The sequence below is a fragment of the Rhinatrema bivittatum genome, chromosome 3 (assembly GCF_901001135.1).
Source record: "Rhinatrema bivittatum chromosome 3, aRhiBiv1.1, whole genome shotgun sequence".
Lineage (NCBI taxonomy): Eukaryota > Metazoa > Chordata > Amphibia > Gymnophiona > Rhinatrematidae > Rhinatrema > Rhinatrema bivittatum.
The window spans coordinates 430,488,403-430,516,161 of NC_042617.1; the positions used below are offsets into that span (position 1 = coordinate 430,488,403).

At 43.5% G+C, this 27,759-nt stretch overlaps 1 protein-coding gene across 4 annotated transcripts in view; it reads right to left on the minus strand.

Annotated features, from left to right (window-relative positions):
* Positions 1–257: 257 nt before the first annotated feature.
* Positions 258–27,759, minus strand: part of TMEM18 (transmembrane protein 18) — a 40,866-nt gene continuing 13,364 nt past the window's right edge. For all 4 annotated transcript variants that reach the window (XM_029595786.1, XM_029595781.1, XM_029595782.1 and 1 more), the window contains exons 3-6: positions 20,103–20,223; positions 6,988–7,042; positions 576–669; positions 258–495 (exon numbers count right to left, since the gene is read on the minus strand). In XM_029595786.1, the coding sequence (XP_029451646.1) occupies positions 397–495; positions 576–669; positions 6,988–7,042; positions 20,103–20,223 (369 nt within the window). In that variant the 3' untranslated portion in view covers positions 258–396. The remainder of the gene's footprint in view (positions 496–575; positions 670–6,987; positions 7,043–20,102; positions 20,224–27,759) is intronic.

Here is a 27,759-nt window from a genome sequence, read left to right on the forward strand (position 1 = left end):
TATATTTTTGCAAATGTTTATGATCAAAGTTTAAAGAAGTATTTACCTTCCAATAGTAATTATGAAAATGTGTCAATACAGCTGACAATTTAATTCAATAGCAGACTGAGGAAATTATGTGCTGCCAGCATACGGAGAATACTACTACTGACTGACTTTATAGTTATCTGTGTCTCCTCTCTGCATGCTTCATGGATGTCATCCATTAATGACCTGTTTTACACCTAAAACGAATGATCACACCCACACACTGAACACAGCTGTGAAGGAATACAGAGTTTATTATACAATTTACAATAAAAATCTCTTGTAAAACATTTCATAAGCATATGGAAAAAATAAGAAATGGAAGAAGGAACAGTATAAAAATAAACATGATTTCAAACAAATATACACTTATTCAGCTTTTCTTTTATTTTTCTGGTCAGCTTTCCTTTTCTGCTGCAGGGTCTTGAGCTCAGTCATTACTGTCAATGTTTTATATACCCAAGCAATCTGAAAAGCAAGCATAAATATGCATAGCAGATGTGCTCAAATGAATTAAACTGTACAAGACAAGCTACCGGAATACTTACCACAATTATTAGAGCATTAAACAGCAATGGTACAGAAAATACTAAAGAAATGAACATCCCTCTTGAATCAAAATACTGGTGTTTAGTGAAAGTCCTGCAAAAAAAAATATCATTAGAAGTCAATGTTAATTACAATATGATGCTATAGACACAGTCTCATTCCTTGATATTCAGCATAGTGTTTAGACTATCTCCATACTTAAAAGCAATTGGTGATTTGGCTTGTTTTTAATTCACCTGACAGTATTCTGCTTCTAGTTCAAAGCATAACTAGGTTTTACAGGGTTGTGTATTGTAAGCCTATTTTTTGCAACTTCTCAATTCCCTTTTGGTTCTGCAACATTTTATTGTAGTGGACAAGGTTTCAGGAACAATTCTAAAAGCCAAACATGGAACTCATACTAACTTCTGTGAGCCAGGATAGAATACTACAAAATGTATATGCTAGTGAAAAAAACCAAAAAGCCAAAATCAGCATATTTGCTGAAACTGCTATAGGTCTGTTTATAGGTCCTGGGTGCAGGCAGACACTGCAAGTCCACTTTCCTGCTCTTCCAAAACAATTGCAGATGCATCTCTTTGCAAAGCCACAACTCTTCTTACAGGGACAGTCACAGTGCACACAACATGACTGCAGGGTTTGATCTTGGGCAATCAACTTCTGAATACAACTCCCTGGCAGAAACACTCTGCCCTGCTTTATATCAAAATGAATGCCAAGATACTCCAGTGTCAGACAGCTGTAAGCTGCTTTTGGCCATGTTCCCCACACAGTCTAGATCCTGCAGCAAGGAAACCATCCTGTGAGAAGCCAGGTGGCTATCCTCCATGCCCTTGGCCAAAATCTACCAGTCGTCCAGGTATGGGTGAACCAGGATGCTGTCCTTGCACAAGAATGCTGCTATTACCATCATGACCTTGGAGAAGGTCCTGGGCACTGTGGCCAATCTGAAGGGCAGGGCCTGAAACTGATGTACCAAAACAGCAAACCGCAGGAACCGAATATGCAGATATGCTTCCATCAGATCCAGAGAATTGAGATGTTACCCTGATTGTACAGTCATTATGGAGAGCAGGGTCTCCATTCGGAAATAAGTCCCCCGCAAATGTCAATTGACTGCTTTGAGATCCAGGATGGGTCAAAAAGATCCCTCGTTCTTGGGTATGACAAAATAAATGGAATAGCGGCCCATATTTTATTGCAGCTCGGGAACAGGAATTATGGCAGGTTGGCAGTGGAGACTCCTTAAGGTAGTCTCCACTGCCAACCTCTTCTGGAGGGAGTTGCTTGGAGAAATCATAAAGACATCTGGAGGAATGTGAAGAAATTCTAGAGCACAGCCACCCCTTATCACTTTCAGGACCCACTGGTCCGATGTGATCTGGACCCACTTCTGATAAAAGCGAGAGAGGCACCAAGCCTATCTCCTGCCCCAACAAGTGAGTCTTCAAATTTTCACTGAGAAGAACAAGAGGCTTTGCTCTCAGAGCCCAGATCTTTCCAAGGCTTAATGGGGCAAAAGGGCTGAGACCTCCCAAAGGAAGACACTCCTGCAAGAAGGACAAAATCACCTGTAATGCCGAGTGTGGCCATGTGCCCAAAAGGGACGTGAAACTGGTTTCTTATTCTCTAGCAAGCAAGGGACCTGGGCTTCCCTCCATCTATTTATCATCTTCTCCAACTCTTTGCCAAATAAAAGAGAACCCTTAAAGGTAATCTTGTGAGACTGGATTTAGAAATGATGTCCGTCAACCATTCCTGCAGCCACAGCAGACGCCTAGCCGCTATCACAGAAGCAATTCCTTTGGATGCATTGCAAACAAGGTTACAACTAGCATCAGCTAAGGTGGCGGCTCCCAGTTCCTTTACCGCTCTGCTATCCAATCTGGCTCCCTCAGACTTCTGAGAAATGACGCAGACTAGTTCTAGCCTCCAGGGAACAAGAAGTAATCCGCAAGCTCATTGCCATGGTCTCAAAGGCTTACTTAAGGATAGCTTCAATCCTTCTATCCTGAGCATTCTTTAAAGCTGCCCCTCCTTGCACCAGAATGGTAGTTCGTTTAGTAACAGAACGCACCAGCGCATCCACCTCTGGGAATCACACCTGCTCCCTTGCCTTCAGATCCAAGGGATATAAACCCGCCAAGACACGACCCCCTTTAAAGCTTACTTCTTGAATATCACTTAGGAGGGGAAAGAAACATGACTCCTTGTGTAGGATGACCAATATAGGATCCTCCTTCTGTGCACTTGTAGAGTCACTCCCAGCCACTCTAAGTGTCTGCAGATAACAGACCCAGCAACTCATCTCTATGAAAGAAACAATGCAGAATTCTGTGTGTCGCTAAATCCAGGGGAATTTCCCTTTCATCAAGAGGGGAGAAACCCAAGTCATTGCCAGTGTCATCTTGATCCACATCCTCCCGAACATCATCAGGAACTGTTGCACCATGGAATTTACACATGTGGCACACAAGGGGGGACCCCCGAGTATGCAACCTTGATTTAAGTGCCATTATAGTCTCTGAAGGGCGCCCCTGCAGAAAGGTCTGTAGACCCTGGAAAAATTCCATCTAAGAAAAGGAAGATGAGATCATACCAAGCCCAAATCTGATGACCTCAGAGCAAATATCTCCTGAAAACGTCTCTGTTATTGGATCAAGTGAGGAAAGGATACCCTCGCTGTGTCGCCTACAGCCCCACTCCTCTCTGACTGAGGGGAAGGACCAGCATCAGCAAAATCAGTAGGCAGCAAATCAACTTGAGTATCCAGGCAGCGCTGACAGACTCGCAGAAAGCCCTGGCTGTATAAGAACATAAGAAATTGCCATGCTGGGTCAGACCAAGGGTCCATCAAGCCCAGCATCCTGTTTCCAACAGATGCCAAACCAGACCACAAGAACCTGGCAATTACCCAAACACCAAGAAGATCCCATGCTACTAATGCAATTAATAACAGTGGCTATTCCCTAAGTAAACTTGATTAATAGCAGTTAATGGACTTCTCCTCCAAGAACTTATCCAAACCTTTTTTGAACCCAGCTACACTAACTGCACTAACCACATCCTCTGGCAACAAATTCCAGAGCTTAATTGTGCATTGAGTGAAAAAGAACTTTCTCCGATTAGCCTTAAATGTGCTACTTGCTAACTTCATGGAATGCCCCTTAGTCCTTCTATTATCCGAAAGTGTAAATAACTGATTCACATCTAATCGTTCAAGACCTCTCATGATCTTAAAGACCTCTATCATATCCTCCCTCAGCCGTCTCTTCTCCAAACTGAACAGGCCTAACCTCTTCAGCCTTTCCTCATAGGGGAGCTGTTCCATCCCCTTTATCATTTTGGTTGCCCTTCTCCATCGCAACTATATCTTTGGTTGCCCTTCTCCATCGCAACTATATCTTTTTTGAGATATGGCAAGCAGCACAAATTGCTAAGCGCTTAGACTTGACACCGGAGCCATACTGTACCGGCTCACTGAGCGCCCAAATTAAAATATGCGCTCAGCTACGTGCACAAAACGTATTTCAATACACGTACTCTGGCAGGCCACAGAAGTATGCATACAAACATAGGCTCTGGTCTTAAGCGTAAAACATCTCTATGCCATGTGGCAAAAAAGCGCAAAAAAACACTGCTGCAGCATACTCCGTGGACAGGCTACTCAACCTGCCAATCCTGTACCACCTCTGCATCTCACTAAAAGCCCCAGAGACGTAAGCGGGAAAAGCACCTACCAATAACGCTGAAGGAGGAAGACCTGGTAAGGGCGATATAGGGGAAAAGAAACCTCCCAAATCTTTTTCCAACTTTTTTTTTTTTTAACCTGAGCTCAGCCCTCTTTGGCTGAAGGCAGGAACGGGTCCCTAGCTACAGGGGGAGAGGGCGAAAGCCTTCACTGCCGAGCCTCTCTTGGCCTTCAACCGTTTTTTTTTTTCTTTTTTAATGTCCACGTCTGAATAGGCCTTTGGACTTAAGGCACTCAAATGAGAGAGGGACCCACCAGTATCACCTCACCAAGTAAGCGGCGCTATCCAACTTCTCGTTTTCTCCTAAAATTCTTCACTTCTTTCTTTTATTTTTTTTATTTTACTACAAGCAATCCTCAGTAGGGAAACACATGTCCACCATCTGCTGGAGACTGAGAATACAGGTGTGCTGATGTCGGGGTAGGGCTATATGTTCGTGACATAAGTTTTTACTCCATTTCCATCTGCTGGTAGACGTGCATAACCACTTGTGGGGCTTGACCTGCCTGAGTACAGAGGAAACAGCCCTTGCCAAATTCTCCAATGATTTGTTTATGGCTAAAACCAAAAGACCATGGAAGATTACAGTGTAATCTACAGAAAAAGAGAAAGGAGGAAGAGGGGAAGTGGTTTTGGGGAAGAAAGATAAGGAGCTCCATCTTGGCCATGGCGGTGGGATATCCAGGCAGCAATGCCAGACAAGCAGGCTGAGATCTGGGACTGGATTCCTGCTGAAATTTCTGGGGTTGAGAGGCAATCATTAGCATAAAGATGGTATTGGAAGCCATGAGAGGAAATCAGAGCACTAAGAGAATTAGTATGCAGAGACAAGAGAAGAGGACCCAGGATAGAACCCTAAGGCACATCAATTAATAGTGGGATGGCAGTAGAGGAGGATTTAGGAAAACACACAAGCAAGACCAGCACTCAATATATATATGAAGCCAAGAAGGGTGCTGGATAATAGTTCACATAGTCCATGAATCCAAAATCTTAATCAATTCCTCTTTTATTTTTACATGCAGCAACTCCACTGTTAACAATTTGGATTTCAAAGCGTGTCCCCCGACATGGACCCGTGTTTCGCCGAGGCTGCGTCGGGAGGGACACACCGGTAACATCAACAATTCTATAAACAAAATGTAAAAGGCGACTATGATAGCATGGAAACAGTGCCAAACGAATAAAGTCATATTCCTTTCTAAAGTAGGACATACCTTAATCAAGTTTCAGAAATGGTTTAGCAGGGAGCGCGTTGTACACTGTATGATAGAAGGTTTTTTTTTTAAAACTATACTAGATATGTGCCAAAACTTCACGGACCAATCAGCTGCGAGACCCACCCGCCAATCAAAATGAAATTGTCCAATGAAAATCATGTGAAGTGAAACCACTCTATCTCCTTATTCAAACCAGTAGGGGTGACAGTGTTTAACATGTGTATCCATTTCTGCTCATGTCTGATCAGACGGTCATCATGATTACCCCCCCCCCCCCCCCCCCGGCGGAAAATCAATCACCTCCAAAACAAAAAAGAACAAGTCCATCTCACTGTGTGTGTGTTCTAACCAATGATCTACTAATGGAGCAAAATTTCGGGAGTGTTTAATATTGGATCTGTGCTCAATAATTCTGGTGCGGACCTGTCTTATGGTTTTCCCCAACATACAATTTATCACAGGGGCACCGTATGACATAAATCACTCACTCAGAACTATAGTCAGAATTATTATGTAGTGTAAAGCATTTGCCAGAAACTGGGTGAATGAACTGAGACATAGTTGTGGTATGTTTACAAACCGAACAGTTTCTACATGGTTTATGTAGGCCAGCAGAGTCTCTCATGGTTTGTCTAGGAGTTGAGTCCAAATGTATTAATAAATCTCGTAAGTATTTGCCTCTACGGTAAGTAAACCTCAGGGTTCTTTGAAACAAGTGCTGAAAAGATAGCGCATGCCAATGTCTACATATAATTTGAGTAATTGAATTGCTTAATGGTGAAAAGGGCAAAATACAATTATAAATTTTTTCCATGTTCTTTTGTGGGGGAAGAAATAATAAATCCCTGTTGATATTCAAAGCGCGTTTGAAAGCTGTTTTTAAAACCTTGGATGGGTACCCCCTCAGTCTAAACCATGAGGTCATCTCCTTAGCTTTCATGACAAAATCTGATTTCGTTGAGCACAGTCTACGTAACTGCAGGAACTGTCCCGTAGGAATATTTTTCTTTAATACCTTCGGATGACAGCTGTCAAATCTAAGAATAGTGTTGCGGTCAGTGTCCTTTCGGTAAATGGTAGTGGAAAAAGAGTGGATTTTCTAACGTACCAGATTAAATTCTAAAAGTGCAATGGGAGAGATAAGAAGAGACCGACAGAGGGCAGAGTTTTAAGAAGTAGGTAATGTTTAACAGTATCAAAAGTATCAGACTGATTTAATTAAAAATACACTTACAAAAAGATAATAGGACTTATTTTCTATGTTTAGGGTCCACTTAATTTAAGGCTACTCCTATAAGTACAGCCTGGGATAGAAGATCTAATATATCTGCATGTGGTTAACACCTTTTATTTCTAAAAGAAAACAAGAGTTTCTATTTAACCACTTTAATCTTGGAAAAGCAACCCTTACTAAAATAAATTTAAATAAGCAAAATTACCTCCAGTTCATAGCAGCTACTTCATTGATATATTCAGCACAGTACACCAATCCCACTGCAAAAGAGAAACACACCACACAATTTCCATTTTGAATTGCAATAATTTATGAGTACATACATCTAAAAACAAATGCACAATCAAATCTTTATGGGTAGAAATCCCTAGTGTGTCGGGGAAGACTAGAGTGATAGGAGGATACTACCGTCCACCTGTTCAAGATGTTGAGACAGACAGTGAAATGCTAAGAGAAATTAAGGAAGCTAACAAAATTGGTAGTGCAGTAATGGGAGATTTCAATTACCCCAATATTGACTGGGTAAATGTATCATCAGGACATGCTAGAGAGATAAAGTTCCTGGATGGAATAAATGACAGCTTTATGGAGCAATTGGTTCAGGAACCAACAAGAGGGACCAATTTTAGATCTAATTCTCAGTGGAGAACAGTATTTGGTGAGAGAGGTAACGATGGTGGGGCCGCTTGGCAATAGTAATCATAATATGATCAAATCTGAATTAATGACTGGAAGGGGGACGGTAAGCAAATCCACGGCTCTTGCGCTAAACTTTCAAAAGGGAAACTTTGATAAAATGAGAAAAATAGTTAGAAAAAACTGAAAGGAGCAGCTACAAAGGTAAAAAGTCACCAAGCTTTCTCAACCTATCCAAACCCCACCCTCCAATGAGAACACCTCCCATAACCTTCGACAAACTAGCACAGATCTTCCTGGACAAAGTCTCCAAACTAATAACACCCACCCATCAAACTACCAAGGATATAATGACTTTCCAACTCACAACCATCCCCACCTGGTCCACCTTCAAACCCATAGCCTCTACAGAGATAAAAACCACCATACAAAAAATAAACTCAGCCTCACACACCCTCGACCCCATACCAATCACAACCTTGAAACTAATACCAGATATCATAGCCAAACCTATAGCAGACATCATCAATATATCCCTAGAGCAAGGAAGCTTTCCTGAAGCCCTTAAATTCGCCATCATCAAACCTATAATAAAAAAACCACTAGACACCAACGACCCCACAAACTTCAGACCCATTTCGAACCTCTCCTTCATTGCAAAAATCATGGAAAAAACTGTCAACCATCAACTCTCCGAACACTTGGAATCCCAAAAAATACTATACCCATCACAACACGGATTTAGAAAAACACTCAGCATGGAGACCCTCCTACTTTCCCTTGCCGACTCAGCACTCAGAGGTCTAGACACTGGCCAATCCTACCTTCTTATACTACTGGACATATCTGCCGCATTCGACACCATCAACCACAACACCCTCCTATCCAGACTAAGCGAGATTGGACTTGACGGAACCACAATCAAATGGTTCAGCTCCTACATAACTAACAGATCCTTCAAAGTAACCTTCAAAAACAAAGAATCAAAACAGTTCCCCCCTCTCACACAGCGTTCCCCAAGGATCATCACTTTCCTCCACCCTGTTCAACATTTACATGCTCCCACTATGCAAACTCCTCACCGACCTGGGCCTACAATACTTTATATACGCCGATGACGTCCAGATACTCCTCACCATGAAAGAAGACTTACAGAACACTCTCCTACAATGGAACTCCATCCTGGCTCGAATAAAAAAAACCTCCTATTACAAATATCACTCACTGTTTAACCCCTCCCACCCTTAGGTTTGTTTTTCTGATATAGTTTGCCTAAATACATAATTGGCAACAAGATAAATTAGTAATTTGGTAGTTACTTAGGTGTTATCCATCAAATAAATTTAACAAAATGAGGACTATCCAATGTAACTATTGTAGAGCCTTTATTTTCAGGGAAATCATCTGGAAATTTAGGGCTTGCCCTATATGCTCAGAACTCTCTTCCTTGAAAAAAAGAGCTGGCTGAAGTTACAGCTGAATTAGCTGCAATAAAGTTTCACCCACTTTATATTATTCAGGAATTAATTCCACATTACCACATAAAAACCAAAAGTCAAGGAAAAAGGGGTTTACAGTGGGCTCAGGCAGGATAAGACCTGTGACCCACAGACACCCGTTCTTGATAGCCGTGCAGCCCACAAGATTACCCCCTCACTCACATAGGGCATTGAGGAACTCAAAAAAAAAATTACAGTGGGCTCTGGTAGAATCAGACATGTGATGCGGAGACACAAACTGTATCAAGTGACAAGCGCAAAAAGCATTCTCTGTATTAGTTATTGAAGAAGCTCTTGTGAAAGAGATTGAAGTGATATCCGAAAAGAAAGAAGAAACCCAATGCATACAGAAATGTCACCCCCCAAATACAAATGCAGGACAAGAGCTGGTGCTATGGGAGATTTGAGTGCTGGAAAACACACTTCTGTGCAATGTTTATGGCATGAACCTTTCAACTTGTAATTTTTTTGTTGGCTATTATACTTTTGTCTGTTTTTTAAATTTTGTTAGTTTCTACTTTTTGGTGGATTTTTTTACCCTTCTCTTTCCTCCCAGAAGATCTTTACTACAAACTTTCCCATATGGGCCCCCTTCAAGCAGCCAAAACTCCTCTTCTTCCCACCTGGGCCCTTTTAGCTGTTGCAGCCATGTGTTCTAGCGTCACCATATTGCAATTACCATGACTCGCTCTTCCTGGAAGGGGTTCACCAGTATCTTCTTCTGTCAGGTGTCAGAGCCCAAATGGAGAAATTACTTACCTGATAATTTTGTTTGCCTTAGTTCAGACAGATGGACTCAGGACTAGTGGGTAATGCTCCCCTGCCAGCAGAAGAACATAAGAACATGAGAAATTGCCATGCTGGGTCAGAACAAGGGTCCATCAAGCCCAGCATCCTGTTTCCAATAGAGGTCAAACCAGGTCACAAAAACCTGGCAAGTACCCAAACACCAAGAAGATCCCATGGTACTGATGCAATTAATAGCAGTGGATATTCCCTAAGTAAACTTGATTAATAGCAGTTAATGGACTTCTCCTCCAAGAACTTATCCAAACCTTTTTTGAACCCAGCTACACTAACTGCACTAACCACGTCCTCTGGCAACAAATTCCATAGCTTAATTGTGCGTTGAGTGAAAAAGAATTTTCTCCGATTAGTCTTAAATGTGATACTTGCTAATTTCATGGCGTACCCCCCTGGTCCTTCTATAATCTGAAAGTGTAAATAACCGATTCACATCTACTCGTTCAAGACTTCTCATGATCTTAAAAACCTCTATCATATCCCCCCTCAGCCCTCTCTTCTCCAAGCTGAACAGCCCCAACTTCTTCAGGCTTTCCTCATAGGGGAGTTGTTCCATTCCTTTTATCATTTTGGTTGCCCTTCTCTGTACTTTCTCCATTGCAACTATATCTTTTTTGAGATGCGGCGACCACAATATTTAAGGTGTAGTCTCACCATGGAGAGATACAGAGGCATTATGACATTTTCTGTTTTATTAACCATTCCCTTTCTAATAATTCCTAACATTGTTTGCTTTTTTGACTGCTGCAGCACAGTGAGCCAACAATTTCAAAGCATTATCCACTATGATGCCTAGATCTTTTTCCTAGGTGGTAGCTCCTAATATGGAACCTAACATCGTGTAACTACAGCAAGGGTTATTTTTCCCTATAAGCAACACCTTGCACTTGTCCACATTAAATTTCATCTGCCATTTGGATGCCCAGTCTTCCAGTCTTGCAAGGTCCTCCTGAAATGTATCACAATCCACGTGATGGAGAAGGAGAAAGCTGATGTCACAGTATATATACTTTTATAGTGATCCCAGCCTGCCAGTATTCTCTCCAAATGCAAGTGTGGACACACTAGCAAAAAACGATTAAAAACAGTCAACCATAACTGTACTCAAACAAACACTGAACTCGACTAAGAACAAAGGTACCCCATTCTAGGGAGTGGATGAACACTGACTAGTAATCCCTTGGGATCTGTATCCCCACAGGAGGAGCAGGAACACAAGCAGTCGGCAGCCAAGGGTGGGAAGTTGAGTCCATCATATAATATAATTTTTATTTATTACTATGTTAAACTATAATATTTATTTATCACTATGTTTAATATGTTTAATTGTCATCCAGTTATATTGTTCCATCGGTGCTACTGTTCTATGTAAAGCCCCTCTCTCTGTTGGGCAGTTTTTCGTTTTCGTTTTATGTAAACCGGTGATGTCCCTACAAGAATTTCGGTATATAAAAATTAAAAATAAATAAAATAAATAAATAATCTTTCTACACTAAGGAAAACAAAATTATCAGGTAAGTAATTTCTTCATTTCATAGCGTGTAGACAGATGAACTCAGGACCAGTGGGATGTACCAAAGATATTCCTGAAAAGGGCAGGAGGCTGCCCGCGGTCCAGTCAACACCACACATACAAAGGCTGCGTCCTCCCGGGCCTGCACATCCAGACGGTAAAATCTGGAAAAGGTAAGTAAGGAGGACCACGTCACAGCTTGGCAGATCTCGACGGAAGACAACAAATGAACCTCCGCCCATGACACTGCCTGAGCCCTAGTGGAATGAGCCTTCACCTGAACAGGCAACAGCTTCTCAGCATCCACACACGTGGCTGTGACCACCTCTTTAATCCAGCAAGCTATCATAGTCCGCGAAGCTGGTTTCCCCTGCTTCTTCCTACCATGAAGGACAAACAGATCAGACATCCAAAAAAAAGCTCAGAAACCTACAGATAACGCACAACAAGCCTCCTAACATCCAAGAACGCAAAAGGCAAAACTCCTCCGCATCCTTGACCTTAGCCAGAGACAGCAAGGAAATATTTATTTTATTTATTTATTGGCTTTTTTATACCGACATTTGTGGGTACATCATGCTGGTTTATAATATAACTGAAGTAGGAAAATACAAAAAACCGGGGAAGGGGGAGGGGAGCTGATGGGAGAATAAAAGGAGCGAGCGAAGAGAGGGAAAAACAGGACAAAAGAGAGAGAGTATAGGAACAGTACCTGATGGGAGGAACAATCAATGAACTTAATATGTAACATTGCAAAATTATACACTCAAAGGCACTATATATAACCTTATACACTATATATAAATTATACACTCCAAAAGGCACTATATACAACAATATACATTATATGGAACTATTACAGTCAGAAAACACTATATATGACATTACAAATTATATGATCAGAAAGGCAGCTATATATAGTCTAGCAGAGAATGCTACTAGGAAGGTAGGGGAGGTATATAAGGTGGTGCAGGGAAATGAGAGACTAATTCAGATGAAGTTCTGAAACCACTTTAGGCAAGAAGGATGGAACAGTATGTAACCGCAACACCCTGGAGTCATCTGAAGGAATGGTTCCTGGGAAGACAACACCTGCAACTTAGAAACATGATGCGCAGAACATACAGTCACCAGTAGGGATGTGAATCATTTTTTGACGATTTAAAATATCGTCCGATATATTTTAAATCGTCAAAAATCATTAGAGGTGATATTTAATAGGAATTCCCCCGATTTATCGTCAAAAATCGTAAATCGGGGAAGGGGGAGGGCGGGAAAACCGGCACACTAAAACATCCCTAAAACCCACCCCGACCCTTTAAAATAAATCCCCCACCCTCCCGAGGCCCCCCAAAATGTCTTAAATTACCTGGGGTCCAGTGGGGGGGGTCCCGTTGTGATCTTCCACTCTCGGGCCACGGGTGCGTTGATAGAAATGGCGCCGGCGCTACCTTTGCCCTGTCATATGAAAGGGCAAAGGTAGCGCCGGCGCCATTTTGCTTCCTGTCCCCCGACGTCACGAGCGTAGGAAATCGCTCCCGGACCCCCGCTGGACCCCCAGGGACTTTTGGCCAGCTTGGGGGGGCCTCCTGACCCCCACAAGACTTGCCAAAAGTCCAGCGGGGGTCCGGGAACGACCTCCTGCACTCGAATCGTGTTGCCGTAATGGCCATATGCCATAATGGCCATATGGCCATATTGCCGTACTGTAAAATGGTGCCGGCCATACGGCCGGCGCCATTTTCCATTACGGCAACATGATTCGAGTGCAGGAGGTCGTTCCCGGACCCCGCTGGACTTTTGGCAAGTCTTGTGGGGGTCAGGAGGCCGTACGGCCGGTGCCATTTTCCATTACAATTATGTTAAATTGTCATCTAGTTATATTGTTCCATATGTTCTACAGTTCTATGTAAAGCTCCGCTCTCTGTTGGGCAGTTCATTGTTTTATGTAAACCGAAGTGATTTGTAGTCCCTACAAGAACTTCGGTATATAAAAATTAAAAATAAATAAATCAATAAATAAATAAAATTACGGCAACACGATTTGAGTGCAGGAGGTCGTTCCCGGACCCCCGCTGGACTTTTGGCAAGTCTTGTGGGGGTCAGGAGGCCCCCCCAAGCTGGCCAAAAGTCCCTGGGGGTCCGGGAGCGATCTCCTACGCTCGTGACGTCGGGGGACAGGAAGCAAAATGGCGCCGGCGCTACCTTTGCCCTGTCATTTATTTATTTATTTGAGTTTTTTCTATACCGGCATTCACGGAGTTCGTATCATGTCGGTTTACATAAAACAAGGGGTGATCAATAAATTATAAACGTACATTACTATAACATGAGAGTATACATTTGCAAAATATAACAAATTATAACAAGTGCGCAGAAAAAGCAGTTACAATAAAACAAGGATGGTTCTAACTGGGAGTTGAAGAAGAGGATGATAGAAGTTTAACAAGAAGTTTAACAAGAAGTAGAACGTGCAGTGGTTGGTAAGTCTGTATCAGTTTAGTGGGTGATAATCAGTCTTGCTGTGTTTGGTGGGAGAGCATCAGTCAGGGTCCGGAAAGGCTTTCTTGAACAGCCATGTCTTAAGTCTCTTTCTGAAGGTTGGAAGACATGGTTCCTGTCGTAATTCTAAGGGGATTGAGTTCCATAGTGGGGGACCTGCTGTAGAGAAGGCCCTGTCTCTCAGTGTTATATGTTGGGTGGTATTGGCATGTGGTACCTGTAGATATTCTCTGTACGCTTCTCTGATGGGTCTGTTGGAGGAGTGTTTTTTGAGAGCTATTTGTAGATTGAGAGGAGCTAGTCCATGAATATTTTTGAAGATTGTGGTGAGGGACTTATGGATTATTTTGTAGTGGATTGGCAGCCAGTGAAGGTCTTTAAGTCATATGACAGGGCAAAGGTAGCGCCGGCACCATTTCTATCAACGCACCCGTGGCCCGAGAGTGGAAGATCACAACGGGACCCCCCCCACTGGACCCCAGGTAATTTAAGACATTTTGGGGGGGGGGTTCGGGAGGGTGGGGGATTTATTTTAAAGGGTCGGGGTGGGTTTTAGGGATGTTTTAGTGTGCCGGTTTTCCCGCCCTCCCCAGATTTACGATTTACACGATATTTAAAAAAACAAAACCGCGACGATCCGATTCCCTCCCCCCCCCAGCCGAAATCGATCGTTAAGACGATCGATCACACGATTCACATCTCTAGTCACCAGGAACACTGTCTTCAGGGTCAATAACCACAATGAAAGATTGCATTTCGTCCGCTGCACAGAGCCTGCCATAAAATCCAGCACCAGGTTAAGACTCCACAACAGAACCGGCAACTGCAAGGAAGGCTAAAGGTGCTTTACCTCTGTCAAGAAACAGGCCACATCAGGAAAATAGCCACCACTTGAACCTTTAAGGAATTAAGGGCTAATCCTTTAGTCAACCCATCCTGCAAAAATTCCAAACTAAGTGGGATATTAACCGAGGAAGAACACCGCACTCCTTGCACCAGGCCTCAAACATGCTCCAGACCTGCACATATGCTAGAAAAATAGAGAACTTCCGAGCGCAGAACAAGGGAGCAATTACTGCAGAATATCACGCTTCAACAGGCGAGCCCACTCAAGGGCCAAACCGTAAGACAGAACCGAGCTGGATCCTGGTGAATTACCGTCCCCTGCTGCAACAGATCCATGTGCGGCAGAAGACAAAGAGGGCCCTTCACCAGGAGTCTTCGCAAGTCCGCATACCACGGATGTCTGGGCTAATCCGGAGCCACCAGAAGTATTAGCCCCCTGTGGAACTCAATTCTGCAAATGAGCCCATGGAGGAAAGGCAACTTGTCTTTGGTCAAACCTGTATGACGACATTGATGCCCAGGGACCACGGATCTCTACTGTGACTGAAGAAGCAAGGAACCTTTGCACTGCGAGAAGTCACTAGCAGATCCAGGGACGGATGGCCCCAGTGATCTACTATCAGCTGAAATGCCTCTACGGCAACATCCATTTTCCAGAGTCCAGACTTTCCCTGCTGAGAAAGTCTGATCCAATGAACTGCAGGTTCTGTGTGGGTTGTAGACTGGATTTTTCATAGTTTATAATGTAACCGAGGCCCTCCAGACAATGGATCATTGTTTCCAAGCCGCTCTGCAGAGCTGCTGGTTGCAGTGCCACTATCAACCAGTCATCCAGGTAGGGAAATAGCTGGATTCCCTTCTGTCTGAGGTGGGCCACTACTACTGCTAAACACTTTGTGAAGACCCTCAGGGCAGACGAAAAACCAAAAGGGAGAACCTTGTGCTGATAATGGCGCCTGTTGACTTGGAAACATAGGTAGAGCCAGGATGAGCAGTGCATCGGGATATGTGAGTACGCATCCTTGAGGTCTAGCGAACATATCCAATTGGTGAGTTGCAGAAAAGGTAGAATGAACTTGAGCGATGTCATCTTGAACTTCTCCCGCAACAGGAATTTGTTGAGAGCCTGGAAGTCTAGGAAAAGGCGGAGCTCCCCTGACTTCTTGGGGATGAGGAAGTATTGTGAACAGAATCCCTGGTTCAGCTGGCTGTGAGGAATATGCTGAATAGATTGTTGTTAGAGCAACATGTTGACTTCCTCCAGCAGCAGGCGTTGGTTCTGCAAGCTGGGCTGATGAGGTTGTGCCAGCTGTGGAAGCCCTGGGATGTCCCTGAAGTTCAAGTCGCATTCCAACGATTGGAGGTGATCGCTGCCCAAGAATGCCAGAAGGAGGACACACTGCCCCCTACCCTCAGTGGTGGGAGTGGCCCAGGAACCTCTACAAAAACTTTGCTTGGGCTTTGCGTTGTTTTGTGGTGGTCGCTGCAGACACTGGCTCCTTGGCCTGCTGTGGCTTTGCTGTTGTGACTGTGGTCGGGCTTTAGGAAAAGCAGGCAGATAATAGGCTGGGTATTGTTTGTAAGGAAACCGCTAGTAGAAAGCTTTCCTGAAGCCTGGATAGCACTTCCTGCTCGAGGACTGTTGGTCAGTAGGAGACGCCAGTGACAAGACAGCTATGTTTTGATCTTTTAACTGAGCTACAGTTTCCCGCAACTTGTCACCAAGTAGGTTATCCAGGAGAACATGGGAGATCAGCCAATTTCTCGTGAACATCCTCCCGAATAGTGCTAGTTTGCAGCCAAACCATTCTCCAGGCCGCTATGGCCCCTGCTGCAGTCCAAGCAGCATCTCAAAGGCTTCATATATGGTTCTCAAAAGGTGTCCAAGCCTTTCTACCAGGTCGTGAAGCTGCTGCAGTGGAGCCATATCCGGTGAAGGAGCAGCAAAGTGGGGCTTCAAAGACTGCAGGCACTCATATAGGTACTGTGTGATGTAGAACTGTTATTGTTGAATTTTTGCATTCAGCATGCCTACTTGTAATGCTCTCTTGCAAAAGTCATCTAAAAATTTGCAGTCATGGCCTGCAGGGGTATTTAAATGGAGGCAGGACTTTTTTTGCTCGCTTCATGGCAGCTTTGACCACCACCGAGACATGTGGGAGTTGGACCAGGCTGTAGTGCGGTGACTAGCGCATTCTAAACTTTGGCTCCGTTTTTCCATGAGGTTGCTTGTCCGGAAAAGGACTCCCCCCCAAGCCTTTGTCATTACTAAGTCCAGAACCGCATGGGATGGCAAAGCAGTCGGCTCAGCCAGAGCTACAAAATTCTTCAGGATCTCTAGCACTTCAGCCCACGGGTCCAGCACCTTGTTTCGATGTTAAGCCAAACACCCAACTTTTCCACAAACTTAGAATAGAAAAGGTCTTATGGAGGTGAGGACAGCTCAGGCTGCTCCTCCAGCGGGTCAGACAGGTACCCCGTCGAGGAACCGGACGAAGATGGTGATGAAATTCGCGGAGAGATGGCCGGCTGAGGATGGCATGGAGGGACCGGGCTGCGAGGCCGAGGCTCCAGGCTGCTGTCTCCTTGCTGTGAAGAAGGCGGCTCCCCTTGGGGTGAGGCCTCACAAGGAGTAGGATCAGGCAAGCTATTCCCTTGATCCTCCATGGAGGCAAAAAACTGTGACAGAATCTGAGAAATCTGTGATACTGCTTGTGAGGCTAGGTGTCCTCGGCCTTGGCGGGATGTTGTTCCCCCTACTGAGGGATACCTTGGGAGAAAACCTGTCAACAGAATGACCGACTCAAGACCTCTGGGTCGGAACTGCATCTGCTCTGTCTTAGAAGACTCCCTGTGTCTTTCCGGAGGGCCTCCTGCAGTCGTGGCAAAGACCTCTTTCTCTTGGATATCGAGGACATATTTGAATGGACACATCCCAAGGACTGCGAGGAGCCGGTGGACATGTACTCCACGGCAGGCTCATCAGAAAACCCCAACTCAACCAACTCCTCTGTGACAAAGGCCCCCAGGGGTCCACTGCTTGAAGAGGCTTCTTGGGGAGCTGCCCCATTAAATGACTTTAGTCTGGACATTCTTGGCACGATTTTTCTGCTGTTTGCATCGGGGATCTCAATGTTGCTCGGCCCTGCGTTGGCACTTTCGTCGAGGGGTCATCTTGTGTTAAGCTGGACGATGGACGGCAATGGTGTATCGGGCTGCGATGCCTCCTTGTGCGGTGGGTTTGGCTTCCAATGCATGCGTTGACGGCACATCTCGTGAGCGGTGCCTCAGCCTGAGCATTGCGTTGGTTGGAAGGTCTTTGCCGGCTGGGTTGAGACCTCGATGCTGGATGCCGCAGGCTTTCGGCGGCGCATCTCCTGACACACTTCGCTTCTTTGAGTCGTGGGGACACGGAGGCAAGGTGGGGGGCTGATCCACCTGTCCCGGTCATTTTTCCAGCGGTCCCAAGGAGGAGACCCTCAATTTCTCAGGCCAATCTGAGCACAGCCAAGGAGAATAATGGGCTGACCAGCATTTCGATGAAGGGGCGTAGGACCCCAATTCCTCCTCTCTAAGCCGGGCTATCTTGGCAGCGCGTTGGCGCTGGGCCCTGGGGACATGCGGCCACAGTCCCTGCAGGGGGCCTGATCATACTTCAGGCACTGGCATATGTAACAGTAATTATATCCATCCTTGATGGACACAATCTTTCCACTCCTGCAAAACTTAAAACCAGGCGGCTTGGGAGGCATTTTTCAGTCAGTTGTAGCTAGATAGTCACTGAAAGAAAAAAAAATCTGAGGGGACGTGAAGCTCTGCATTCAGCCTGCAATGCGGAAAAAAACAGAGGAGAAAGATGGAGTCGCGTGGGAAAGGACACGCATCCACATACAGATCAAAGTTCTGTCATCTTTAAGAAGCTCCGCCTCAGCCACCCCAGAGGGACGTACTAGACAGCATGGCTAATTCATAGAAACATAGAAACATAGAAATGACGGCAGAAGAAGACCAAACGGCCCATCCAGTCTGCCCAGCAAGCTTCACATTTTTTTTCTCTTACTTATCTGTTTCTCTTAGCTCTTTGGTTCTATTTCCCTTCCACCCCAACCATTAATGTAGAGAGCAGTGATGGAGCTGCAACCAAGTGAAATATCAAGCTTGATTAGTTATGGGTAGTAGGGGAAGTAACCGCCGCAATAAGCAAGCTACACCCATGCTTATTTGTTTTACCCAGACTGTGTTATTCAGCCCTTATTGGTTGTTTTTCTTCTCCCCTGCCGTTGAAGCAGGGAGCTATGCTGGATATGCGTGTAGTATCAGTTTTTCTTCTCCCTTGCCGTTGAAGCAGAGAGCTATGCTGGATATGCGTGAAGTATCAGTTTTTCTTCTCCCCTGCCGTTGAAGCAGGATATGCATTGAAAGTGAAGTATCAGGCTTATTTGGTTTGGGGTAGTAACCGCCGTAACAAGGCTTTGTGAGTGCGAATCCTTTTTTCTTCTCCCCTGCCGTTGAAGCAGAGAGCTATGCTGGATATGCGTGAAGTATCAGTTTTTCTTCTCCCCTGCCGTTGAAGCAGAGAGCTATGCTGGATATGCATTGAAAGTGAAGTATCAGGCTTATTGGTTTGGGGTAGTAACCGCCGTAACAAGCCAGCTACTCCCCACTTTGTGAGTGCGAATCCTTTTTTCCACATTTCCTCTTGCTGTTGTAGCTTAGAGCGATGTTGGAGTCACAGTAACCATGTGTATGTTTATTGAATAAGGGTATTATCTCCAGGCAGTAGCCGTCATTCTGGCGAGCCACCCACTCTTTATTGACGGCCTCTTGATTTTATGGATCCACAGTGTTTATCCCACGCCCCTTTGAAGTCCTTCACAGTTCTGGTCTCCACCACTTCCTTCGGAAGGGCATTCCAGGCATCCACCACCCTCTCCGTGAAGAAATACTTCCTGACATTGGTTCTGAATCTTCCTCCCTGGAGCTTCAAATCGTGACCCCTGGTTCTGCTGATTTTTTTCCTATGGAAAAGGTTTGTCGTTGTCTTTGGATCATTAAAACCTTTCAAGTATCTGAAAGTCTGTATCACATCACCTCTGCTCCTCCTTTCCTCCAGGGTGTACATATTTAGATTCTTCAATCTCTCCTCATAAGTCATTTGATGAAGACCTTCCACCTTTTTGGTCACCCTTCTCTGGACCGCCTCCATCTTGTCTCTGTCTCTTCGGAGATACGGTCTCCAGAACTGAACACAATACTCCAGGTGAGGTCTCACCAAGGACCTGTACAATTCAGCCTGCTTACCTGTGGGAAATTTTGTGTTGGAAAATCCAAATGAAATGGAGTGGAGTTGAATACTGTTACATAGAGTTCTACTGTACCCCATCTTCCCTACTTTGGTTCTGTTCAGCTAGCTTCAATCATACCATGAAGGCTTACGGCATATGTACAAAAATGGAAGAAATTGCTTAGTGACAATTATTTAACAATGCATACTGCCCCAAAAAACATTTCTATACTCACCCATACAAAGGAAGTGAGCAATCTGTAGTCCATAAAACCGGAATGAAACATAGGTAACTAGCAGACAGACAATGTGGAATGCTATTAGTCCAATCAGCCACGGCTCAGACCATTCAATTGGCTACAGATAAAACAGAATTTGAAAATATTTAGAGCTTGTTTGAAAATACTAAACACAACCACAATATGAAGGACTTGTTAAAGGAGGGTTCCATCATTTATTTCCATTTTACATATCGTGGGTAGTATCTGAAGTGGATTTTAAAGGCTTTTTAGAGGTATTTTCTTCCTTTGTGTATTGTAATAAGGTGCAGTGTCAATGCAGTTAACAAATGACATAAGCTCTTTAACTAACTACAGTGTGAAGTTATTAGAATTATGTGCATCTTTTCACTCTGTGTCCTGTGCATATCAATTTGCTTTAAAACAAAGTGAATTTATGAGTTAAACAGCAAGCAGTTTTTGTTTGTGTCTTCTTTGAATACAATATAAGAGTGGAGATGAATAGGAGAGTCATATGAGACATCTAAGGAAATTCCAGCTAAGGCTGCGGGACCATCAATGGCATTTTCTGGTTTTGTTACTTGATGAGTCAGTTTGAACCTTCATCACCATGGCTTTATTGCCTATCTTCAAAACTATAATCTCCTACCCAGTTCTAGAGCTACTGGGAAAAAGTGTGAGCTTTCATCTGGGAAATAAAGCTTCAAAACACTTGGACTTGGATTATATGTAACCAAAAAATAGTGGTGGTGTAATATAAAACTTGGACCTAAGAACTGCCATGCTGAGTCAAACCAAGGTCCATCAAGCCCAGCACCCTATCTCCAACAGTGGCCAATGTGGGTCACAAGTATCCAGCAGATCCCCAGTAGTTAACCTATTTCTTGTACCTCACTCCCAGGGATAAGTGCTGACTTTCCCAAATCTACCTGGCTAATAACTCTTTATGGATTTTTCCTTTAGGAACTTGGCCAATCTTTTTTGAATCCCACTACATTAGTAGGACCACACCTTCTGGCAACAGATTCAATAGTTTGATTGTGCACCGAGTGAAAAAAATGGTTAAATTTATTTTTATATGATAATTTTCTTTCACTGATTCTTGCTTAAGTATAGGATGTTCCTGTCTACAGAGACAGAGGATACACCTCTTTTATGACCTCACTCAAGACTATAAAGTGAGGTGTGGTCCTGGTCAGTTGCCAGTAGACTTCAGCCAAAACACTGTGAACAAAATAACCACCCCACCAATTGAAACACTACATCATCATCAAAAACTATAGGGTCTGAAAGACCACTTTGTATGAGACCAGAGGAGACAGAAAGGTTGGAGAATGAGGACATGCCTTAGATAGCGATACTACTCTCCACTGACTTCATGTTCCTGGGTAGGTTCTGTACTGGCCTAGCAGGAATTAAAGAAGCAGATGCAGGCTCTTATCTTTCTCTTGAGTCACTGCTCCTTTAGGCACCTCAGAAACATATGCTGCAGTCTCTGGTCACTGCTTCTAAAGACTAGAACTGAAATAGTATCTTCTTTTCATGTGAACTAGTCTATGTTGGGGTGTAAAAAAAAAAAAAAAAAAAAAAAAAAAAAGAGGGTACTGAACAAAAGGTGACTATGTCTGGAAAAATAACTAAATCAGAGTCTCTACATGAGATGGCCTGTAGCTCAGAAATGAGCCTAGCAGACCAGATAGCTTCTAAAAAGGGGGCCTTCAGTGACAGATCCCTTTATAGACACCTGCTTTATTGCCTCAAAGGGATTCCGAATCAAGGCCCTAACGATCACGTTAATGTTCAATTTCAGGAATATTGGTCTGTAGGCGGTCAAATACATTTTACCCCTTTTAGAAACTACATTATATTTGGGTGTGCTGCTATGTGGATGGCTTTAATTTGGCACAAACACAATACAGCCCCACCTATACCTTTAGGGTATTAAGGGCTATCACATAGTCTAGGCCTGCCTGCAGGAAGTTTAGTATTTGCAAAATGTCTGACTTCTATGGGGAATGAACCCTTAAAACACCAAATCCTGAGGTAAGCTAAGGAAGTAGAGGTCTTACATGCCTTCAGCATGGTAGAGATTACGGCTAAGGAATAACCTCTCTCACCTTTCAAGAGCATTGCCATAAGAGAGAATATCCTCTCTCACCTTTCAAGAGCATTGCTATAAGAGAGAATGATGACAGGTCTTCCATTAGTACTAGCCTTTCCCAGAGCAGGCCTACTCCCTAGGCAAATGTAGAGGGGTTCTGCTCAGTAACCTTATTAGATTTATGTACCAAGGCCTCTTTGGCTAGTCTGGAGCTACCAGGATTACCATCAACTGATGGTCTTTTAGCCTTTTTATCACCCTGCCTATAATAGGCCATGGTGGGAAAACATACAGTAGACTGAGTCTTGGCCATGAACATCGGAGTGCATCTATTCTGCTGGAGCATGCTTCCACTCAATGGCTTAAGAATGTCGGCCTTGGCCTTTGCCGGTGCCACCATTAGGCATTAGGTCTGTGGCCAGGCGCCACCACCAATCCTCTATATTTTAAAAGGTTTCTAGACTCAGCTTCCATTCTCCTGGGTCCAGTCTGTTTCTGCAGATTAAATTGGCTTCGGAGATTCTTTTTCCTTGCTATGTGGGAAGCTGAAAGAAGGAGAACATAAGAACATGCCATACTGGGTCAGACCAAGGGTCTATCAAGCCCAGCATCCTGTCTCCAACAGTGGTCAATCCAGGCCATAAGAACCTGGCAAATTACCAAAAATTAAATCTATCCCATGCTACCGTTGCTAGTAATAGTAATGGCTATTTTCTAAGTCAACTTAATTAATAGCAGGTAATGGATTTCTCCTCCAAGAACTTATCCAATCCTTTTTTAAAAACAGCTACACTAACCATATCCCCTGGCAACAAATTCCAGAGTTTAATTGTGCGTTGTGAAAAAGAACTTACTCCAATTAGTTTTAAGTATGCCACATGCTAACTTCATGGAGTGCCCCCTAGTTCTTCTATTATCTGAAAGAGTAAATCACTGATTCACATTTACCTGTTCTAGACCTCTCATGATTTTAAACACCTCTATCATATCCCCCCTCAGCCATCTCGTCTCCAAGCTGAAAAGTTCTAACCTCTTTAGTCTTTCCTCATAGGGGAGCTGTTACATCACTTTTATAATTTTGGTCGCCCTTCTCTGTACCTTCTCCATCGCAACTATATCTTTTTTGAGATGTGGCGACTGGAATTGTACACAGTATTCAAGGTGTGGTCTCACCATGGAGCAATATAGAGGCATGATGACATTTTCCGTTTTATTCACAATTCCCAACATTGTTTGCTTTTTTGACTGTCACAGCACACTGAACCGACGATTTCAATGTGTTATACACTATGACGCCTAGATCTCTTTCTTGGGTGGTAGCTCCTAATATGGAACCTGACATTGTGTAACTATAGCATGGGTTATTTTTCCCTATATGCATCACCTCGCACTTATCCACATTAAATTTCATCTGCCATTTGGATGTCCAATTTTCCAGTCTCACAAAGTCTTCCTGCAATTTATCACAATCGGCTTCTGATTTAACTACTCTGAATAATTTTGTATCAACTGCAAATTTGATTATCTCACTCATCGTATTCCTTTCCAAATCATTTATAAATATATTGAAAAGTACAGATCCCAATACAGATCTCTGAGGCACTCCACCACCCACTCCCTTCCACTGAGAAAATTGTCCATTTAATCCTACTCTCTGTTTCCTGTCTTTTAGCCAGTTTGTAATCCACAAAAGGACATCACACCTATCCCATGACTTTTCACTTTTCCTAGAAGCCTCTCATGAGGAACTTTGTCAAACACCTTCTGAAAATCCAAATACACTACATCTACCGGTTCACCTTTATCTATATGTTTATTAACTTCTTCAAAAAAGTGAAGCAGATTTGTGAGGCAAGACTGGCCTTGGGTAAAGCCATGCTGACTTTGTTCCATTAAACCATTTCTTTCTATATGTTCTGTGATTTTGAAATTTAGAATACTTTCCACTATTTTTCCTGGCACTGAAGTCAGGTTAGCTGGTCTGTAGTTTCCCGGATCGCCCCTGGAGCCCTTTTTAAATATTGGGATTACATTAGCCACCCTGAAGTCTTCAGGTACAATGGATGATTTTAATGATAGGTTACAAATTTTTACTAATAGGTCTGAAATTTCATTTTTGAATTCCTTCAGAACCCTGGGGTGTAATCCATCCGGTCCAGGTGATTTACTACTCTTCAGTTTGTCAATCAGGCCTACCACATCTTCTAGGTTCACCGTGATTTGGTTCAGTCCATCTGAATCATTACCCATGAAATCCTTCTCCGGAACGGATATCTCCCCAACTTCCTCTTCAATAAACACCGAAGCAAAGAAATCATTTAATCTTTCCGTGATGGCCTTATCTTCTCTAAGTGCACTTTTAACCCCTCGATCATCTAACAGTCCAACTGACTCCCTCACAGGCTTTCTGCTTCGGATATATTTTTAAAAGTTTTTACTGTGAGTTTTTGCCTCTACGGCCAACTTCTTTTCAAATTCTCTCTTAGCCTGTCTTATCAATGTCTTACATTTAACTTGCCAACGCTTATGCATTATCCTATTCTGTTGGATCCTTCTTCCAATTTCTGAATGAAGATCTTTTGGATAAAATAGCTTCTTTCACCTCACCTTTAACCATGCCGGTAATCGTTTTGCCTTCCTTCCACCTTTAATGTGTGGAATCCATCTGGACTGTGCTTCTAGGATGGTATATTTTTATTTATTTATTTATTTATTTATTTAACAATGACCATGCCTCTTGCATACTTTTTACCTTTGTAGCTGCTCCTTTCAGTTTTTCTCTATTTTTCTCATTTTCTCAAAATTTCCCTTTTGAAAGTTTAGCATGAAAGCCGTGGATTGCTTACTGTCCCCCTTCCTCCACCCATTCGAACAACTGGGCTATTTCTCATGCTAACGCGAGGCTGAGCGTGCCACTACTGTGGCTCTGTCTAACAAAACTCTGACTGCCTTCCCTTTTTTCAGCAGGAGGAAGTATTGTAGAGCCAGTCTGAAGGCTGGTCTAATAACTGCCTAAATAGCTTTTGTTTTGAACAGACGGTTGGTATAAAAAGTCTTTTCTATAACATAGAAAAATATTTCCTATGTGTCCCTATTGTTTCCTTGCTTAGTCAAGCCCTCTACCTGCCATCAAGTCCTCAGGAACTTTCTTATAATTTTATTTCAAAATTAGAATTTTCCTTAAGATTTCTTAACCACCTATCAGCCTTATTAAAACTCCCACTGCTGACTGACATGAAAACTTTCTATTCTCTTACCCTTTTAGTGTCTCTTTTACTGTCTGGTTTCTTTCTAATTGAGCTATTTCATTATTTTTAAATTGCTCTGGAATTGAGAAAGTGGCGTTCATCAAGTATTAAGGCTCTTCTCACCTGGTCATTACTTTTGTTTGCTCTTAATTTTGTCTAATTTTGTTTATTTTTACACTAGTCTGTTAATTGGCCAAGACGTTTCTTCTCTTGATCAATGCCCTTGGGTCAGCTGGCCCTGGCAAAGAGCTCCCCATCCCCATAGACTGGAATCTGTAGTAACTATGATCCAGCTAGGAGATTCTAGGGTTACTCCTTCCAGTAGCTTGCCTCCTTAACACCAAGGGTACCTGGAGCTGAAGCTGGTAATCCCAGGAGGAGGGAGACCAGCACACCAGTAGGGACTGCTGCAATGGCTACATATGCAGTCTGGCCCATAGGACCAGATCTGGTGACACTCCCATAAGCCCCAATAGTTGAAGATGGTCCCAAAATCTAGGTGCCTTCAGACCATGGAAGGCTAATACCTGACTGATTAATTTGGAGACACTGTTGGGTGATAAAGTGACTCGCCCTTCTCTTGTACTGACAGAGCACCTAGGATGGCTCTGCTCTTTACATAATTTATTACCCAGCCTAGCTGCTGTAGGAGGTGGACCACTACTTCTGAGGCTTGGTGGCTTCTCCTGGGCTGATATGGCTCTTATGAGCCAATCATTCAGATAAGACTGCATTATGCCTTGTTTATGCAGTGCCACCGCTACTCCCACCTGGTCCTAGGGGCCATCACTAGCCCAAAAGGCAATGCCTGGAACTGAAAATGTTCACCCAATATACAGAACCTTAATATGTTCTGGTGGGAAACCCAAATGAGAAAATGAAAAATACAGTACTACTTGTTCAAGGGAGGCCAAATCTTCACCTTCTCTTACTGCCATGACTGACTGTAGTGTCTCCATTCGGAAGTGGGGCACATGAAGGCATTTTCTGACCACTTTTAGATTCAATACGGAAAGAACATCCTTTTTTGGTACCATAAATTATACTGAATAAGTACCTTGCCCTTTTTCCTGAAGAGGTACTGAAATTATCACCTGGAAGTGCTTTAGTTTTAATAATGTCCCTTTTACCACTTCTCTCTTTGAGTTCAGAAGTGAATGGGGGAAACAAAGGCCTTTGGGACTGGCTACATATATGCTGGGGTATAACCCCCCATTCTGAATAGTACTGTAACAGGCGGCTGGCCACACTCTAGTACTCTTGCCAGAAAGAACCACTGTATATTACTGTGTTGACAAGTTACCACCTGCTGCTGCAAGGGGTTGTATCTTAGTTCTTCTAGTCCACACCCGAAAGGTACAATTCTTGTTTCTCATGCCTGAAAGGGAACACCTAACTGGCTTATATCTGCGCCATTGCTGGAGGTACTGGACCCTAGGCATGTCCTATCTTAGACTTTGGGGATTTGACTTACCCAATCTTTACAAATTTCTCTAATTCCTCTCCATGGAGTAGGTTATCTAATAAAGGGCAAAGTGCAAAGGCGTGATTTAGAGGCTGAATCCGCTGTCTAGTTTCATAGCTATAGGAATCTCCTGGCTGCTATTCCAGAAGCCAGTAACTGAGAAAATATTTTTACCAGGTTGAACATAGCATTTGCCAATGGAGAAATTGCTTACCTGATAATTGCATTTTCCTTAGTGTAGACAGATAGACTCAAGACCAGTGGGTTATGCTCCCTTGCCAGAAGATGGAAACGGAGCAAGCTGACCCCAGCCTGCCAGTATTCTTTTCAAAAGCAACTGTGGACAGACTAACAAAAAAAAACTTGATTAAAAACAGGCAACCATGATTGTACTCAAATAACAAAAAACACTGAACACATGTAAGAATCGAGGTACTCTAATCTAGGGACTGGATGAACACTTACCAGTAATCCCTTGGGACCCAGAGCCTCACAGGACTATTGAAACACTCAAGCAGCAGTCGAGGGCACGAAGCAGAGTCCATCTGTCTACACTAAGGAAAACAAAATTATCAGGTAAGTAATTTCTCCATTTTCTAGCATGTAGACAGATGCACTCAGGACTAGGGGATGAACCAAAGCTACTCTCTAACAGAGTGGGAGGCTGCCTGCTGTCCATTCAATACTGCACGTGCAAAGGCTGCATCCTCCTGGGTCTGCACATCCTGATGATAAAACCTGGAAAAAGCATGTAACAAGGACATCACAGCTCAGCAGATATCGACGGGCGATAACAATCAAACCTCCCCCTATAACACTGCCTGAAACCTAGTGGAATGA